The sequence below is a fragment of the Podarcis muralis genome, chromosome 17 (genome assembly GCF_964188315.1).
Source record: "Podarcis muralis chromosome 17, rPodMur119.hap1.1, whole genome shotgun sequence".
Taxonomy (NCBI): domain Eukaryota; kingdom Metazoa; phylum Chordata; class Lepidosauria; order Squamata; family Lacertidae; genus Podarcis; species Podarcis muralis.
This window is the reverse complement of record NC_135671.1, coordinates 3,193,691-3,210,937: the sequence shown is the minus strand read 5'-3', so window position 1 is coordinate 3,210,937 and position 17,247 is coordinate 3,193,691. Positions and strand designations below refer to the sequence as shown.

The 17,247-nt window shown below is 45.4% G+C and overlaps 1 protein-coding gene across 5 annotated transcripts in view; it reads left to right on the top strand.

Moving 5' to 3' along the window:
- The window catches only part of PTPN6 (protein tyrosine phosphatase non-receptor type 6), a 40,812-nt gene that overhangs the window by 17,084 nt on the left and 6,481 nt on the right, over positions 1 to 17,247 (top strand). For all 5 annotated transcript variants that reach the window (XM_028712360.2, XM_028712358.2, XM_028712359.2 and 2 more), the window contains exons 5-12: positions 2,291 to 2,507; positions 4,833 to 4,949; positions 7,776 to 7,889; positions 9,629 to 9,725; positions 11,175 to 11,245; positions 11,346 to 11,495; positions 13,452 to 13,583; positions 15,658 to 15,812. In XM_028712360.2, the coding sequence (XP_028568193.2) occupies positions 2,291 to 2,507; positions 4,833 to 4,949; positions 7,776 to 7,889; positions 9,629 to 9,725; positions 11,175 to 11,245; positions 11,346 to 11,495; positions 13,452 to 13,583; positions 15,658 to 15,812 (1,053 nt within the window). The remainder of the gene's footprint in view (positions 1 to 2,290; positions 2,508 to 4,832; positions 4,950 to 7,775; positions 7,890 to 9,628; positions 9,726 to 11,174; positions 11,246 to 11,345; positions 11,496 to 13,451; positions 13,584 to 15,657; positions 15,813 to 17,247) is intronic.

Genomic DNA, 17,247 nt, shown 5'->3' with positions numbered 1-17,247 from the left:
GGGAAGGTGGCAGCTGTTGCTGTTTCTATATTTCAAAGCGTAGGAGCACCTGCATTTCAGGGATGGCTAAATCTTTCGGGCTGGGGGCCGCATTGATCCACAGTCAACCCTCTGTAGGCCACCTTTCAAAGTGGGCCTGTTCAAGTATAAAAATGAGGATTTAATTGCGGGGGAAAGAAAACGTTTATTTGGGGAGTGGTCCTCACAAACATTTGGGCTTCACTGAATCACAGTAGGGGGTCAGCAAAACTTTTTTTAAAGGACAAATTAGGGAATCTGAGAAGACCACAAAAAAAAAGTGTCAGAATGGTATACCTGTGAGAATAGTCAGGGGAATTTTTTTTGCAGCTTTCAGACCAAGACACTTTATGCCTGTAGTCGTTTCTGGTCTTTCTCTCTCTCAGCCAGATAGTCCATGGTTGGTTTACCAGATTGCTCTCTGATCTACTGATACTGTTATTAAATGCCAGCACAATTTATAATAACATCTTCTTCAGCCGTGTTTTAATTGCAAACACTGGTTGAGCCCAGACTTGAGGGCTGAGAAGAATGGTTGCTAAAAATTATCAGAATGGTTTCTAGGCTTTCTGTTAATTTGTGTGCCAATCTGGAGTGCTTATATTTTGTGTTGGGCTCTTTGGACAGCTGAGGGAATCTGCTGGCGTACCAGTCACTCTCCTGCCCATGACACTGTCAGGGAATATTTCATTTGGTGTTGAGACTCCTGAGTTTATTAATGGAGAAGCTCAACTTCCGTGTCAAGGCTGCTGTAGCTGCAAGAGCGCAAGACTTCATGGCTGCCATGGCAACTGTGGGGCTGTCCCAATTTGTCATCGGCTCTAGTCATGTTGCAGGACACACTGTCAGTTTGGTTTTCTCTAGCGGGAAGGAGGATGATCTGAAAGTGGGTCTAGTCCCTTGTCATCATCAGATCACATCCTGTTGAGGTTTAGGCTTGCTGCAACTGTTCCTTTCGGGAAGGGTGAAGGACCTATTACAACAGTCCATTTATAGAGGCTAGCGGACTCCAATGAATCCCAGATTGTTTATGGGGATTTTCTGATTGGTGTGGCTGTTGCGCCTGTCAAATCCCTGGCTGTGTTGTGTGATGCAGAGATGACCGGAGCAGTTGTCATGGTTGCTCCAAAGTGTTAAAAGGGTGGCGCTGTGGTCTAAACCACTGAGCCTCTTGGGCTTGATGGTCAGATGGTCGGTGGTTCGAATCCCTGCAACAGAGTGAGCTCCCATTGCTCTGTCCCAGCTCCTGCCAACCTAGCAGTTCAAAAGCACACCAGTGCAAGTAGATAAATAGATACTGCTGCGGCGGGAAGGTAAACGGCATTTCTGTGCGCTCTGACTTCCGTCACAGTGTCCTGTTGCACCAGAAGCAGTTTAGTCATGCTGGCCACATGACCCAGAAAGCTGTCTGTGGACAAATTCCGGCTCCCTTGGCCTGAAAGCAAGATGAGCGCTGCAACCCCAGAGTCACCTTTGACTGGTCCTTTACCTTTACCAGAGTGGTCCTTTACCTTTTTACCTCTCCCTGTGTATATTACTAAATACATTTTACTCTTCTCCAATATGGGAATGGCAGGTGGTCATGCAACAAGATAATTCTGAAAAAACAGCCTGCACAGCTGCATTACTCCAGCAACCCAAAGTCCAAGGTTGGAGATAGAAAGCAATGCTTTAAAATAGAATTGCTAACCAACTTCGTTATCTAAAAACACAGCAGGAGATAATGTGCAGAAAGCAGTTGGAACAGTGCTATGTAGATACTAGTTAACACATTGATAACACCATCATTGCTAGGTAAATACTGTATCATTATTATCAGTATACCTGAAGGAGCATCTCCACCCCCATCATTCAGTTCACTGAGGTCCAACTCCGAGGGCCTTCTGGCGGTTCCCTCACTGTGAGAAGTCTAGTTACAGGGAACCAGGCAGAGGGCCTTCTCAGAAGTGGCACCCGCCCTGTGGAACGCCCTCCCATCAGATGTCAAGGAAATAAACAACTACCTGACATTTAGAAGACATCTGAAGGCAGCCCTGTTTAGGGAAGTTTTTAATGTTTGATGTTTTATTGTGTTTTTAATATTCTATTGGGAGCTGCCCAGAGTGGCTGAGGAAACCCAGCCAGATGGGCGGGGTATAAATCATCATCATCATCATCATCATCATCATCATGCTTTGTCGTATGCTGCTTCTGTTACCCCAGCGATGCTTCAGCCATGCTTACCCTCTTTTTCCGTGGCCTGATTCTGTTCTTCATCCCTCCTTCTCCCCAGGTGGTACCATGGTCATCTTTCTGGCCCAGCTGCTGAGACCTTACTCCAAACTAAGGCTGCTCCATGGACTTTCTTGGTTCGCGAGAGCCTCAGCAAGCCGGGTGACTTTGTGCTGTCTGTCCTCACTGACCAGCCTAAATCTGGGGGTGATGCCACTGGAGCCGCTAGCACCCCCAAAGAACGACTTAAAGTTACTCACGTCAAGGTTATGTGTGAGGTGAGAAACTTGTGGAGAGGTGGCTGAGGGGCGGGGAGACAGAAAACAACCTCTTTCCCATCAGCACCCTTAGATGGCATGTTTCTCTTTCTCATGGTCTCAAAATTAAGAGACAACCAGGAATCCAGTGAGCCTAATTTATTAATTAATTTTAATTACTATTTTATTCATCACATTTGTGTGCCTCCCATCTTGGAATTTTTGTGAGGACTTCATCCTCCCCCACTTATTATATATTCAATTTGTATACCACCCTTTATCCGGGGGCTCTTAGGGCGTCCCACAATATAAAAATACAATAAAAAACACAGACTACACAATAAAAACAAGAACAGAACAAAACCAATAATCCCCCCTCCCAAGGCCTTTGTAGACCAGGGGGTCTCAAGGCAGTTTGCAGAATAAAATCAAGATGTAAAATCACAAAATACCTAATAAAAATAAAAACAGCAACCCAATACTCCCCTCTACCAAAACAAAAACAAAAACAAAAAACAACAACATTTTAATCCAATTGTGCAAAGTATGTTTGGCTGAGAGGCAGTGACTAGCCCAAGATCACCCAGTGAGCTTCATGGCCAGGTGGGGATGTAATAATAATAATAATAATAATAATAATAATAATAATAATATATTATTTATACCCCACCCATCTGGCTCGGGTCCCCAGCCACTCCCAGGTCCTAGTCCAACACTCTAACCCTCTAGTTCTCAAAGGGTGTGACTTTAGAGAATGGCAAGTGTGGTGGGAAGATTCAAGGACACTAAAAAAACCCCACATTTAAACATTTTAGTGTAGTATAGTTTCAAAGTATTTTTTTGTTGGATATTCAACCAGAAACAGTATCCATGCCTCTCTTCGAAAGCATTGGCTACAGTTCTCCGTGACATATTGTTGCGAACAGGGATTTTCAACTCTTGACTCCGATTTTAAAATGTTTTTGGGTTTTTTTGTGGAAGGGAGTACAGTATTGGGTTGCTGTTTTTATTTTTATTAGGTATTTTGTGATTTTATATCTTGATTTTATTCTGCAAACCAAAGGCGTGGTTAAAAAGGAACATTTTCACCTGGCGCCTAAAGGTGTATAATGAAAGCGCATGGGGAACCTCCCTGGGGAGAGCATTCCACAAATGGGGAGCCACTGCAGAGAAGGCCCCGTTCTCGTGTTGCCACCTTCCGGACCTCTCGAGGAGGAGGCACACGAAGAAGGGCCTCATAAGATGATCTCAGGGTCCAGGCAGGTTCATATGGGAAGAGGCGGTCCTTGGGGTATTGCAGTCCTAAGCCATTTAAGGCTTTATAGGTCAAAAGCAGCACTTTGAATTGGGCCCGAAAACTAATGGGTAACCAGTGCAGTTGGACCAGGATCGGCGTAATATGCTCAAACTGTCTTGCCCGGGTGAGCAACCTGGCTGCCGAATTCTGCACTTCTCTTGTCAGCAACTCTGTGCAGTAAGTTGAGATGGAGATGGAGATGGAGATGGAGATGGAGATGGAGATGGAGATGGAGATGGAGATGGAGATGGAGATGGAGATGGAGATGGAGATGGAGATGGAGTCACTAGCTCAAGAACAAGCAGTAAGCTTTGTGGCTGAGTGGGGATTTGAACCATCTCTTTCCGATCTAAAGCTGGCAAAGCCATCACACTGCATTAGATCTTCTCACTGCCTTTAAGTGCCTGTTGCTGCAGCTGGTTAAACAACCAAGCTGTGAGGGGAAATAGGATGGGCGTTAGATGAATGGGGCACTAACCACCATGAAGTTCTTCTGGGGAACTCTGTTGAAACAAATAGCAGTTGCGTAAGAAAACAAGACAGGTGCACACACATCCATTTATGGAGGGATGACATTCCGAGTCATTGTGCATGTTGGTGAAGCACCATAGCTGTCAACTTTCCCCTTTTCTTGCGAGGAATCCTGTTCGGAATAAGGGAATTTCCCTTAAAAAACGGGAAACGTTGACAGCTATGGTGAAGCACACGTAATCCTGCCTCACCCCATTCCGCCCCAGCCCTTTCCTCTTCCAGTGCAAAACATGGCGTGTGCATGCTCAGTGCACATCAAACACATGCAAAATGGCAGTTGCCTGTAGTGGTATTTTGAGATCTCCCAATTCATTTCAACAGCAGAAAGTCTTGGTTGATTGTGTCTCGTGTTAATTGGTGTATGCATGTTAAATGTGAGGGTTATCTGTGACTGGTTCTGGTCATAACCTCTCAGATCACTGGAAATATAACTGATCAGCAAAAAATTATGCACGGGAGAAGTGTGTTACATATATAAGGGACATGACTAATAATATATTTTTTTTATTTTCCTCCAGAAGGGGAAGTACACAATTGGGGGCACAGAGAGGTTTGGCAGCTTGGCTGACCTGGTGGAGCATTTTAAGAAAACGGGAATTGAAGAGGCCTCTGGATCCTATCTGTATTTGAGACAGGTACTGATATAGAGATACACAGAGAAGTGTAGACCACGTCTGCTTTACCCATCCCATTTGATTTCCTCTCTTATTTATAACGTTTGTTAGATGTTTCTCTAAAACAACTGGAGCCTAGTTGTCAACTTTTCCCTTTTCATGCGAGGAATCCTGAAATATACTCGGAGTCGAGTGTGGATTTCATGCTCTTTATTCAGCTCATAGTAGTGAGGAATGAAAGTTCCCCCCAAATATCTGATTTATATACATTATTTACACAATGGGCCGCACGTGATTGGCTATTTCTGGGATTCTCCTGTAGGCCAATCAGGTTGCGGATTCACTTCCACCTGGAGCTGGATTGGGTGGCTCCTGTGGACCAATCATACTGCTGCATTGTTCTAGGACCAATCAGAATGCTGCATTTTGGATCCTATTCAACTCAGTACATAACAAATCCTATTTGGAATAAGGGAATTTCCCTTTAAAAAAGGGAAACGTTGACAGCTATGAACTGGAGGGACACACAATTAATGAGAATGAATTTAGACAATGTTATTTGTTGGGGTCAAAACCCAGGATCCTCAAATTAAAAACAAACTTTTTCTATCCCATGTTGTTATGTGATGTGGTCTATGGAAAGTAATATGATTCATGTTTTTTGTTTGTTTTTAAGTCATCTCGGTTACGTGGCTTTTCAAAAAATTGGATTATCTATGGTTTGGGCCTAAACCTTTTTCCTTTAGCTGGATTTTTTTTTTTTTTTTTTTTGCAAGGGATTGTGATTGCGAAGCAGTTTGGGGAAATACAAGTAATTGGCTTAAATTTCATTCAGTGAGATGGACAGATTTGTGGAAAATTTCTAATGTATTTTTAAAAAAAAATATGAAGTTTTTTTGCAGATGAGGATGGGGGAAAAGCTGCCACATTTCCACAGCTTTCAAGTATTATTGTTATGTTGTAAGAAGGATCATGCAGCAGAATCAAATTGGCAAACTGGAGTTATCTTAAACACAGATTTTATTAAAGCCAGTGGCAAGGGGGAAATTATCTAATACATAAGGAAGTGTTGATGGCATTAGATCAGAAAGACTTGTAGCTGTATGGAGAGGCAGAATAAGGAAGTAGCAGAAGTAGAATATCAGTTTTAACTGTAGATCTGGAAAGTAGAAAGACTGGTCTCTGATTAACTTTAAGAGACTAATTTTCAGATGGTAGCAACAATGTCTGGTGGAGTTGCCCTTGTACAAGAAACTACGGACAGTAATTTCATGAATTATGGTCACGCATTACAGAATCCCTCTGGAGTAAACTCCAAAACTGGTGAACAAATGATGTAGCAACCACAGTCATTTTATCAACAAGAGGGGTGTGTGTGTGAGTATTTCAACAATTAAGAGTGAAGATTTAGGACATAGCCTTAATGGGGAGAAACACTGTTTATATGAATTTCGGGGTTAATGACCAAGAAGTTTCAAAGTAAGTCATGAATGCTTATTTATTTTTGGAGAGGTGTTTAACATTTTTTATGTCACTGTAGCAATGGCATAAAATGCTACAGTGACTGTGATAAGATAGTTTAACAAATTGCAACACATTATAAGATACAGTGTATGAATTTATTAGAAATAGTCTATGACCCTTTATTCTTTTATGTGCTTTTTCCTTCAGTTTTTCTCGTACAGATGAATTAAAATATTCATTTTAAAATACAGTCGTACCTTGGAAGTCGAACGGAATCCGTTCCGGAAGTCCTTTCGACTTCCAAAACGTTCGGAAACCAAAGCGCGACTTCTGATTGGCTGCAGGAAGCTCCTGCAGCCAATCAGAAGCTGCAGAAACCCCGTCGGACGTTCAGCTTTCAAAAAAACATTTTGATGGACAGCTTCAAGGCTCCTCCTCTCCCTTTTTCTGGAATCTTATTGTTCAGCCTGACTTGGACTGGAAAGTCCTCAAATGGAGGATACCTTCAAAATAGAGGGCTGCCCTATGTAAAGTGGGCCACAGAGACACCTTGGGATAGAAGGAACTGATTGTAGCTCAGTCAGTAGAGCATGAGACTCTGAATCTCAGGGTTGTGGGTTCAAACCCCACCTTGGGCAAAATATTCCTGCATTGCAGGGAGTTGGACTAGATGACCCTTGTGGTCCCTTTCAACTCCTGAAATATACCACCAGTCACGTACTGATTTCATGCTCTTTATTGCAGCTGGTAAAACAGTGAGAGTGAAGCCCCCCCCCCCCACCTTAGGCTTTATATACATTATTTACACAATGGGTTCTGCCTGATTGGGCTGCTACTGCAGGCCAATCAGTTGTTGCACTCTAGGATCCTACCAGCCTATTGTTCTAAGATCCAAACTCAGTACAGTGGTACCTCGGGTTAAGAACTTAATTCATTCCAGAGGTCCGTTCTTAACCTGAAACTGTTCTTAACCTGAGGTCCCACTTTAGCTAATGGGGCCTCCCGCTGCTGCCGCCGCCGCGTGATTTCTGTTCTCATCCTGAAGCAAAGTTCTTAACCTGAGTTAAGCGGAGTCTGTAACCTGAAGCATCTGTAACCCAAGGTACCACTGTACACAACAACTCTATGATTCTATGTTCCCCTTCTCCTTCAACTGATCATTTTTCTCTCTCCTTGGTGGATGTCCCCCCCCCATTCCCCCTCCCATCTCATGGGGAAAAGTAGCCGCCAAGCAACCAACGAGATAAGCAGCCCAGATTCTGGGTTTGTGGGTGGGAGAGCTCTGCTCCTTGACTTTATCTTTTTCTTGTCTCCAGAGAGACCTGTTTGTTTCTCACATTTCCCCTTCTTTCCTTCCTTCCTTCTTTCCTCCCCTCCCACTAGCCTTTCAACGCCACCCGGGTGAATGCAGCCGATATTGAGGACCGGGTGCAGATGCTTGAGAAGAGAAGCCAAGAGGAAGAAGCTGCCAAAGGAGGTTTCTGGGAGGAGTTCGATGTGAGTGGCGAACGGTGGGGCTTCCTCTTCCTCGTGATGCGTTATGGCGTCTGGAACTCCCTACTCCTGTCCTGGTTCTTGGCTTATCCCCACCTCAACCGGGGGTGGTGTACTGACGCATTCACAAGACCTTATTGTTTCGACCGCTAGCCTTTTTAGAATGCATTCATGTATAAAGTCATTTGCATCCTGACATATCCTAAGAAAAGTTAAAGCAGTTTACAATAATATATCTATATAATAAAAACAGAAAATAATTAAAATCGGAGGGCAGCAACTAACTGTGATGGAGAGATGTGTTCTCAATTGCCTGCAAAAGTGGAATAGAAAAGTTTTTGGCAGGAGTTTAAAGGATAAAGCTGAAGACACTTGCTGGAACTCTTAATGGGAGAGCATTGCAGAGGACTAGAGCCAGTGTGGTGTAGTGGTTAAGAGCGGTAGTCACGTAATCTGGTGTACCGTGTTCGCGTCTCCACTCCTCCACATGCAGCTGCTGGGTGACTTGGGCCAGTCACACTTCTCTGAAGTCTCTCAGCCCCACTCACCTCACAGAGTGTTTGTTGTGGGGGAGGAAGGGAAAGGAGATTGTTAGCCGCTTTGAGACTCCTGAAGGGGAGTGAAAGGCGGGATACCAAATCCAAACTCCTCCTCCTCTTCTTCTTCTTCTTCTTCTTCTTCTTCTTCTTCTTCTTCTTCTTCTAGGCCAATGACACTAAAGCCTATTTTGTGTTGATTAGGGCTGGGCAATAGATGGTTTTCAACTTTGTGATCTATCACCAGCTAAACATTACAATATACTGATTTATCACAATGTCTGAAATAAGGATAGAGCTATGTACAGGCACTGGCTGGTTTCACAGTTTTCCCCACATTGTGATTTTTGCATAGCGCGTGCGCGCGCACACACACACACACACACACACACACACACACACACACACTGAGTTGCAATACATTGTCAGGTCAAAAATTATATATAAAAAAACCAATTTCATGATATAGACTTGAAACTGGTTTTGGACGATATATCGCCCAGCCCTAGCACACATCATGTAACCGATATCACAGTATGGACTTCAAACTGGTTTGGGACGATATATTGATATACAGTGGTACCTCATTTTGAGTCCGCCTCGTCGAGCGTTCATTTTGTCGAACGTTTGCTGTAAACCCGGAAGTACCGGAATGGGTTACTTCCGGGTTTCCTCTCACGCATGTGCAGAAGCGCTAAATCGCACTTTGCGCATGCGCAGAAGCGGCACTTTGTTGTGCGTCCTTTTCGTCTAGTGTCTGGGGATCCCGGACTCAGAACGAGGTACCACTGTATTGTCCAGCCCTAGTGTTCATGTCAAGTGAGCCTTGCCAACTTGGAAGACAACCAGCGACAGTGCTGGAGATTATCTCAGTGTCACCGATGTGTATGGCACATCACAAACAAAAACACCTCCCCAAGAGACTTATTATTTAAATTTTGATGCAAGAGAGGGAGGTGTGGGTGAGGCTGAACATGGATGCTTCCTCATGCTTGAGAGATGCTTCCTGCTGGTCACTTCTTGTTCCTGAGAGAGGTTGCCTGTGCCTCCTGCCTCCAATCCACAGGCAAGCGCTAACAGCACCTCTCAGCAACCCCATGGACAAGCTGAACCCATGAACCCCAGTTTTTAGATCTCTTTCTCTCCTCCAGCTGTAAGCCATGCTTGCCCTTATTAAACACTCCTCCATGCCTCTTCCCCTTTCAGAGCTTGCAGAAACAGGAGACGAATAACTTGTATGAACGGCATGAGGGCCAAAGACCAGAAAACAAGGGCAAGAACCGCTATAAGAACATTTTGCCATGTGAGTCTGGAGTTCCACCTATCATCTTGACCCAGAAGCTGGGCCTACACAGGCCACAGAATCAGGTGCCAGAGGAGTCTGAGGCAGTGCTCTTTTTCAGCCAGAACTCAGTTCCGGCACCTCTCAGGTGGGCTCCATTGCCATTCTAGGAGAATGAGGGAGGTGTTCATGGTGAGTTCTGGGACCTCTTTTTCTAGAAAAATAGCACTGGTCACAGGTAGTGTTGAATTTACGTATAAGCTAAACAAGCTATAGCTTAGGGCCCCACTCTCTTGGGGGGCTCCAAAATATTTAAAGGGGGAAAAACTGGATGTACATTTCCAAAATATAAGATAAAAAACAAATAAAATAAAACCTACATACAGCAACAGTGTTTTGTGTTGTGTAGGTCCATAAATTACCATATTATAATAATAATTTTTTATTTATACCCCGCCCTTCCCGGTTCAGAAAACTGGGCTCAGGGTTGCTAACAACAAATTTAAAACACTTAATTGTAAAAGCAGCATAAAATACAGTATAAAAACATGAATAACAATAAAATTCGAAGTTCAGAAATCAATTTGGGGGAAATCCATCTAATAAGCATTAGATAGTCACCAGCCACCCGGGACGCGGGTGGCGCTGTGCGTAAAACCTCAGCGCCTAGGACTTGCCGATCATCAGGTCGGCGGTTCGAATCCCCGCTGCGGGGTGCGCTCCCGTTGCTCGGTCCCAGCGCCTGCCCACCTAGCAGTTCGAAAGCACCCCCAGGTGCAAGTAGATAAATAGGGACCGCATACTAGCGGGAAGGTAAACGGCGTTTCCGTGTGCTGCACTGGCTCGCCAGATGCAGCTTGTCACGCTGGCCACGTGACCCGGAAGTGTCTGTGGACAGCGACGATTTGTTGTTGACAAAGGGCAGCTGGACATATAAAGGGCCCCATTACCTTCAGTAACTTAAGGTAAAGGTAAAGGGACCCCTGACCATTAGGTCCAGTCGTGACCGACTCTGGGGTTGCGGCACTCATCTTGCTTTATTGGCCGAGGGAGCTGGCGTACAGCTTCTGGGTCATGTGGCCAGCATGGCGAACCAGAGCAGTGCACAGAAATGCCGTTTACCTTCCCGCTGGAGTGGTACCTATTTATCTACTTGCACTTTGACGTGCTTTTGAACTGCTAGGTTGGCAGGAGCAGGGACCGAGCAACGGGAGCTCACCCCGTTGCAGGGATTCGAACCGCCGACCTTCTGATTGCGAAGTCCTAGGCTCTGTGGTTTAACCCACAGCGCCACCTGCGTCCCCTTTCAGTAACTTAGGGCCTCATCAAACCTAAATCCAGCCCCGGTCACAGGACACATGCTGCAACCTCTGTTTGCATCTTGAGCCCTGAAGAGAGTGGATTGCAAAAGCCCCTGTTGCATAGGGCATTCCTTAAGAGACATACTAACTGTGCTGCCTCCTCTTTTAGTTGACCACTCTCGAGTCATCCTCCAAGACAGAGATCCTGGGTCAGATTATATAAATGCCAACTACATCAAGGTGAGGAGCTGAGTCATGTCTTCCAGAAAGAAGGGTGGTGGCGGTGGTGGCGGATTTTTGCTCCAGGCCCTTTATATTTTACCTGTTTGCTCACTTGCAGAACAAGCTATTCAGCCCTGAGGAATGCAGCAAAACTTACATTGCCAGCCAAGGTTGCCTAGATGCCACCACCAATGATTTCTGGCAGATGGTGTGGCAAGAAAACTCGCGCATCATTGTGATGACCACTCGAGAAGTGGAGAAAGGAAGGGTAAGGAGGGGCAAGGGGGGGGGACATTCCTCTCCATCCATTCCTCCACCTTCTCAGCATACATTACATCTTTCTTGCTTGGTCTTAATCTCCTCCAGAATTGTGAGAAACTCCCTTGGAAGATTTATAGGGCTGGAGGTGCTGCCAAACATTCCACACAAATGATGCACAACTGCCAATTTCTTTGCCGCAAAACTCAGTTCTAGCAGAGAACTGCTTCACCTTTTCATGTTAACCCTTCGCTTCCTGCCACTTTGCTGACCTGTGGGGTTCCCCGCCCTGATCTGGCCACAGTGATCCACGCGACGGTCACCTCCAGGCTTGATTATTGTAACTCACTCTACGCGGGGCTGCCCTTGAAGCTGACCCAGAAACTCCAGCGGGTGCAGAATGCCGCAGCGAGGCTCCTTACGGGGTCCTTGCCGCAGGATCACATTCATCCAGTGCTTTACCAACTGCACTGGCTCCCGATGGAGTACAGGGTCAGGTTTAAGGTGCTGGTTTTGACCTTTAAAGCTCTAGGACCCTCATACATACGGGACCGCCTCTCCTGGTATGCCCCACGGAGGACCTTAAGGTCCACAAATGACAACATTTTGGATGTCCCAAGTTGCAAGGTGGTTAGATTGATCTCAGCTAGGGTCAGGGCCTTTTCAGTACTGGCCCTGACTTGGTGGAACGCTCTGTCACAAGAAACTAGGGCCCTGCGAGACTTGACATCTTTCTTCAGGGCCTGCAAGACAGAGCTGTTCCGCCTGGCCTTTGGGTTGGACTCAGTCTGACCCTTATGTTTCCCTCCCCTTATAGTTTTGATCTATGGGCTACTTTTAAAACGAGGCTGCATTTTAAATTGCATTTTAACCTGTATTTTAAATTGGTTTTTCTTTCCTATTATGTTTTTACTGTACTTTTACTGGTGTTAGCCGCCCTGAGCCCAGCTCTGGCCGGGGGGGGGGGGGGAGGCGGAGTATAAATAAATTATTATTATTATTCACATGCACAAGGTGGGAAAGTGGATGTTGGGGGGGCAGGGTTTTTTTTCAGTGGTGGGGAAACCAGGACTGTGGAAAGATACAAACCAAGAGCCAAGAGAATGATGCAGTAGTCCCTCATTTGCGAAATGCCGTCCCTAGTGAGGTGTGCTTGTCTCCCTCATTATTGACTTCCGGAGGGGGGTGGGAAGGAATAAATAAATAAATAAACAAACACCCAGACTTTGGATGGCTGGAAGTTCACTGTTTCTGGCAACCCTGAGGTCACTGGTTTTTAGGATGTTTTTAGAATGCTCCTTTGGGGTAAAGGGCAGGATATTCATTAATTAATTACATATAAATATCCCATCAGCCCCAGCCAGGATGGCCAATAGCCTGAGGTGACAGAAGTTATTGTCAGCAATATTTGGATGGGACCACATCGACTATCCCTGATTTAAGGACTTCCTTCCTGTCTCCCTGCCGCTGCTTCTGTCTCCCAAATCACTCTGGTGAAGGAGTAGTCAAATCGTTTTTTTATTACCCGTGTGCTGTTTGCATGTAATTGAACTCTCACCATCCTCAGGTGGTTATTTTGGTAGATTTCCTTCCAAGTTTTGCTTTAGGTGAAGAGGACAGCTGTGATCTTCTTCCCACTTTCTTTCTTTTTTGGGAGGTATTTAATCTTTATTGATTTTTTTAGTATACATCGCAATTATCATTTCACATCAGTGATGTACAAAAGGAGAAGAAAAAATGCTTGAATGCTGAAAATAAAATTATATAGTAAAGTATTAAGACTTCCCTCCACCCAAACGTGGGTCCTCTACAATTCTAGATTAACTGCATCCTGAATAACATCTCGTTTATACTTATCCAATATATCCATAAGTTATGTCACCTTGCAGGAGTCATTCAAGGCCTGCCAAAGATTCCAGTTGTTCCCTCTGCCACCCATCAAAACCTGATTTCTGTTTCCTAACAGAACAAATGTGTCCCTTACTGGCCAGAGGTGGGCAGCAGCAAAGAGTATGGGCCGTACATTGTGGAAAACATCGGAGAACACGATGCCTTAGAATATAAACTCCGACAGCTCTGCCTTTCATCAGTCCACAATGTGAGTACACCAAGCCTGGAGAACGTTCAGTGACTACTATTATCGCTACCAGTGCCGACTTTAGCATATGTGCCGCTGGGGTACAAAGATCCGTACAGTGCCCCCAAATTGAGTTTGTTGTTGTTGTTTAGTCGTGTCCGACTCTTCATGACCCCATGGACCAGAGCACGCCAGGCACCTCTGTCCTCCACTACCTCCCGCAGTTTGGTCAAACTCATGCTGGTAACCTCGAAAACACTATCCAACCATCTCGTCCTCTGTCGTCCCCTTCTCCTTGTGCCCTCCATCTTTCCCAGCATCAGGGTCTTCTTCAGGGAGTCTTCTCTTCTCATGAGGTGGCCAAAGTATTGGAGCCTCAGCTTCAGGATCTGTCCTTCCAGTGAGCACTCAGGGCTGATTTCCTTAAGAATGGATGTGTTTGATCTTCTTGCAGTCCATGGGACTCTCAAGAGTCTCCTCCAGCACCAGAATTCAAAAGCATCAATTCTTCAGCGATCAGCCTTCTTTATGGTCCAGCTCTCACTTCCATACATCACTACTGGGAAAACCAGAGCTTTAACTATACGGACCTTTGTTGGCAAGGTGATGTCTCTACTTCTCAAGATGCTGTCTAGCCCTGTCATTGTCCATCTCCCAAGAAGCAGGCGTCTTTTAATTTCGTGGCTGCTGTCACGAAATTGAGTTTAGGTGCCCCCAAATTAACTTCCATTGACCTTTTTTTGAGGGGGGGGAATCGCTCACCTGTAACAACGATGTTACAGAGCATCAAAGCGATGGAGGAAGGGGGCCGAGATTTTTGCTCCATTGCCGCCGATTGAGAGGGACCGGTGGTATACAGTAGGTATACATTTGGCTCCCCCCAGAATTCGGCGCCCAGGTGCCACGCACCCCTTGTACACCTGGGTAAAGATGGCCCTGATTGCTACAAGTATTGCTGAAAATAAGGACCTGCAGGAAAAAAATATCCCAGCACTTTGCCCAGCACCTCGATGTTTGCTATTCCATCTCCATCTCTGGCACACAATCTACTCATACTTTTAATATTTTAAAAGTATATAAAATTTGTAAAGTATCTTAAAATTTGCAAAGTTATTTTTTTCTTTGTGAAAAATTAATAAATAAGTTTTTTAAAAAACAAAACAAAACACGAAAACACTGGGGTGCTGCAGTTTGGCTGTGATGCCAGCTGCATCCTCTGTAATAACGGAGCACATGAATCATATATATTCTACGAAAAGAATTGCTAGTCCCCTGAAATGTCTGCTGCTGGTTCTGCCTTTCCTCTTTCTTCCCCCATCCCATCCCACAATGCCTCTGTCAGCAGCTTCATTCGCTTTCCTCCAAGTGACTCCAGAGCTTCAGATTTCCATTCTTGCCCTTTTCGCCTGATCACCTTCGTGAATCTGGGACCTCAAGGCCTGTGCAACACTGACGCTGTTACTAATTGGCTCTGGGACAATTACAGTGGTAACTGTTCTTAACCTGAAGCACCACTTTAGCTAATGGGGTCTCCTGCTGCTGCCACGATTTCTGTTCTCATCCTGAAGCAAAGTACTTAACCTGAAGCACTGCTTCTGGGTTAGCGGAGTCTGTAACCTGAAGCGTATGTAACCTGAGGTACAGCAGACAGACAAATTGCATCTTAACATGTGAAGCTCCTCTAATAGCCAATATGTGGAGACAGCAGAAATCTGCTTGGGCCCACCAGGCTCTTCAGATGGACTTCAGTTGGGGGGTGGCATAAGAGATGGGTTGCATCCAGTCTAAAGTTCTCCTCTTGAAATAAAAGCCTCTTATGGGGCTTGTGCAGGAGAACTTGCTTGCGGACTGTCCCTCGGGGGTCAGATTTGTCTGCCTCCCCTCTCTGGAGACAGTCGTCAAAGCCTCTGGGAGACAGACAGAGAGGAGCTGGGCCGATCTCGTTCCTCCAGCCATCAGAGAGTTAGGAGAGCGTTGGGTTGCTTTCTCTAACTGTAAGCGTGATGGGAGAGAGCAAGCCGGTGGGTTGAGAGCTAGACAAAGGAGTTGCATGCATGAACCCACATGAGGGTGTGATGTTGTTGCCCCCTGCCAGAGTGAGGCTGTGCGAGACATCTGGCATTACCAGTACCTGAGCTGGCCGGACCATGGAGTGCCCAGTGAGCCTGGAGGAGTCCTGGGCTTCCTTGACCAAGTCAACCAGAAGCAGGAGAGCATCCCTGGAGCTGGACCCATAATAGTTCATTGCAGGTGAGTGAGTTGGCACCATTGTGAATTAACGGCTGGATATGCAGCAGGGACGCGGGTGGCGCTGTGGGTAAAAGCCTCAGCGCCTAGGACTTGCAGATCGAAAGGTCAGCGGTTCGAATCCCTGCGGCGGGGTGCGCTCCCATCGTTCGGTCCCAGAGCCTGCCAACCTAGCAGTTCGAAAGCACCCCCGGGTGCAAGTAGATAAATAGGGACCGCTTACTGGCGGAAAGGTAAACGGCGTTTCCGTGTGCTGCGCTGGCTCGCCAGATGCAGCTTTGTCACGCTGGCCACGTGACCCGGAAGTGTCTCCGGACAGCGCTGGCCCCCGGCCTCTTGAGTGAGATGGGCACACAACCCCAGAATCTGTCAAGACTGGCCCATACGGGCAGGGGTACCTTTACCTTTACCTTTTATGCAGCAAACAGAAAACTATTCTCTAACGATCAGTAAAATAAACTGGGAAAATATCACAGTGCCGGTATATAAACCAGCGATAAATTTTGGCATCCGCTCATAAGTCTTAATAGGTACATTCCGCAAGAAGTGCTGATCACTGCTATTTTATTTTTTATTTGGACTAACTTTTTATTGGGCTTTATAATAGGAATAATAAATAATACAAATAAACAGACCAAGTCCTCTCATGCCATTTGTATATCACAAAAACAGTGTAAAAAATTCGCAGTAATATCTGCAACATTTGGTTCATTATTAGTGGTCAATGTATAAGTTCTTGGTTCATGAACTTGCCTTAAACAAAAACAAATATGAAACAGGATAGAAGAAAATTAACAGATAACATTCTACATCGCGTAGCCTGATCAGGAGCCCTTGTGGTTGTTGTGCTTAGATTAAGTATGAGTAATAGTCACTTTTCCTGTTGCGTTACCAATGAAACAAAGTGTTGGTATATTAATGAACATGGGAGGGGGTTCAAAGCGAATATAATAATCTAGGTTTAAATTTAGATCAACCAGATTGAGCCTAATTCTTATGGGGGAGGGATTTTTCATTTTCTGGAATACTGCCATATGCTATGAAATTAAACCACACTGGGGTCAAGCCATCTTCTTTGATCTACCCACATGTCAACTGTAGTTTATTTGTTAATCTCTCAAGCAGGGATGTTTACGTAAAATAATTTTTCCGAAAGGACAAGGCAGATTCACGGAGGGCGGTGGATCTATCAGCAACCACTAGCCATAAGAGCTAAGTGAAACCTCCCTATATAGAGGCAACAGATACCTAAGTATACTGGATGTTGGGATGTGGGTGGTGCTGTGGGTTAAACCACAGAGCCTAGGACTTGCCGATCAGAAGGTCGGCAGTTCGAATCCTGGTGACGGGGTGAGCTCCTGTTGTTCAGTCCCTGCTCCTGCCAACCTAGCAGTTCGAAAGTACGTCAAAGTGCAAGTAGATAAATAGGTACCACTCT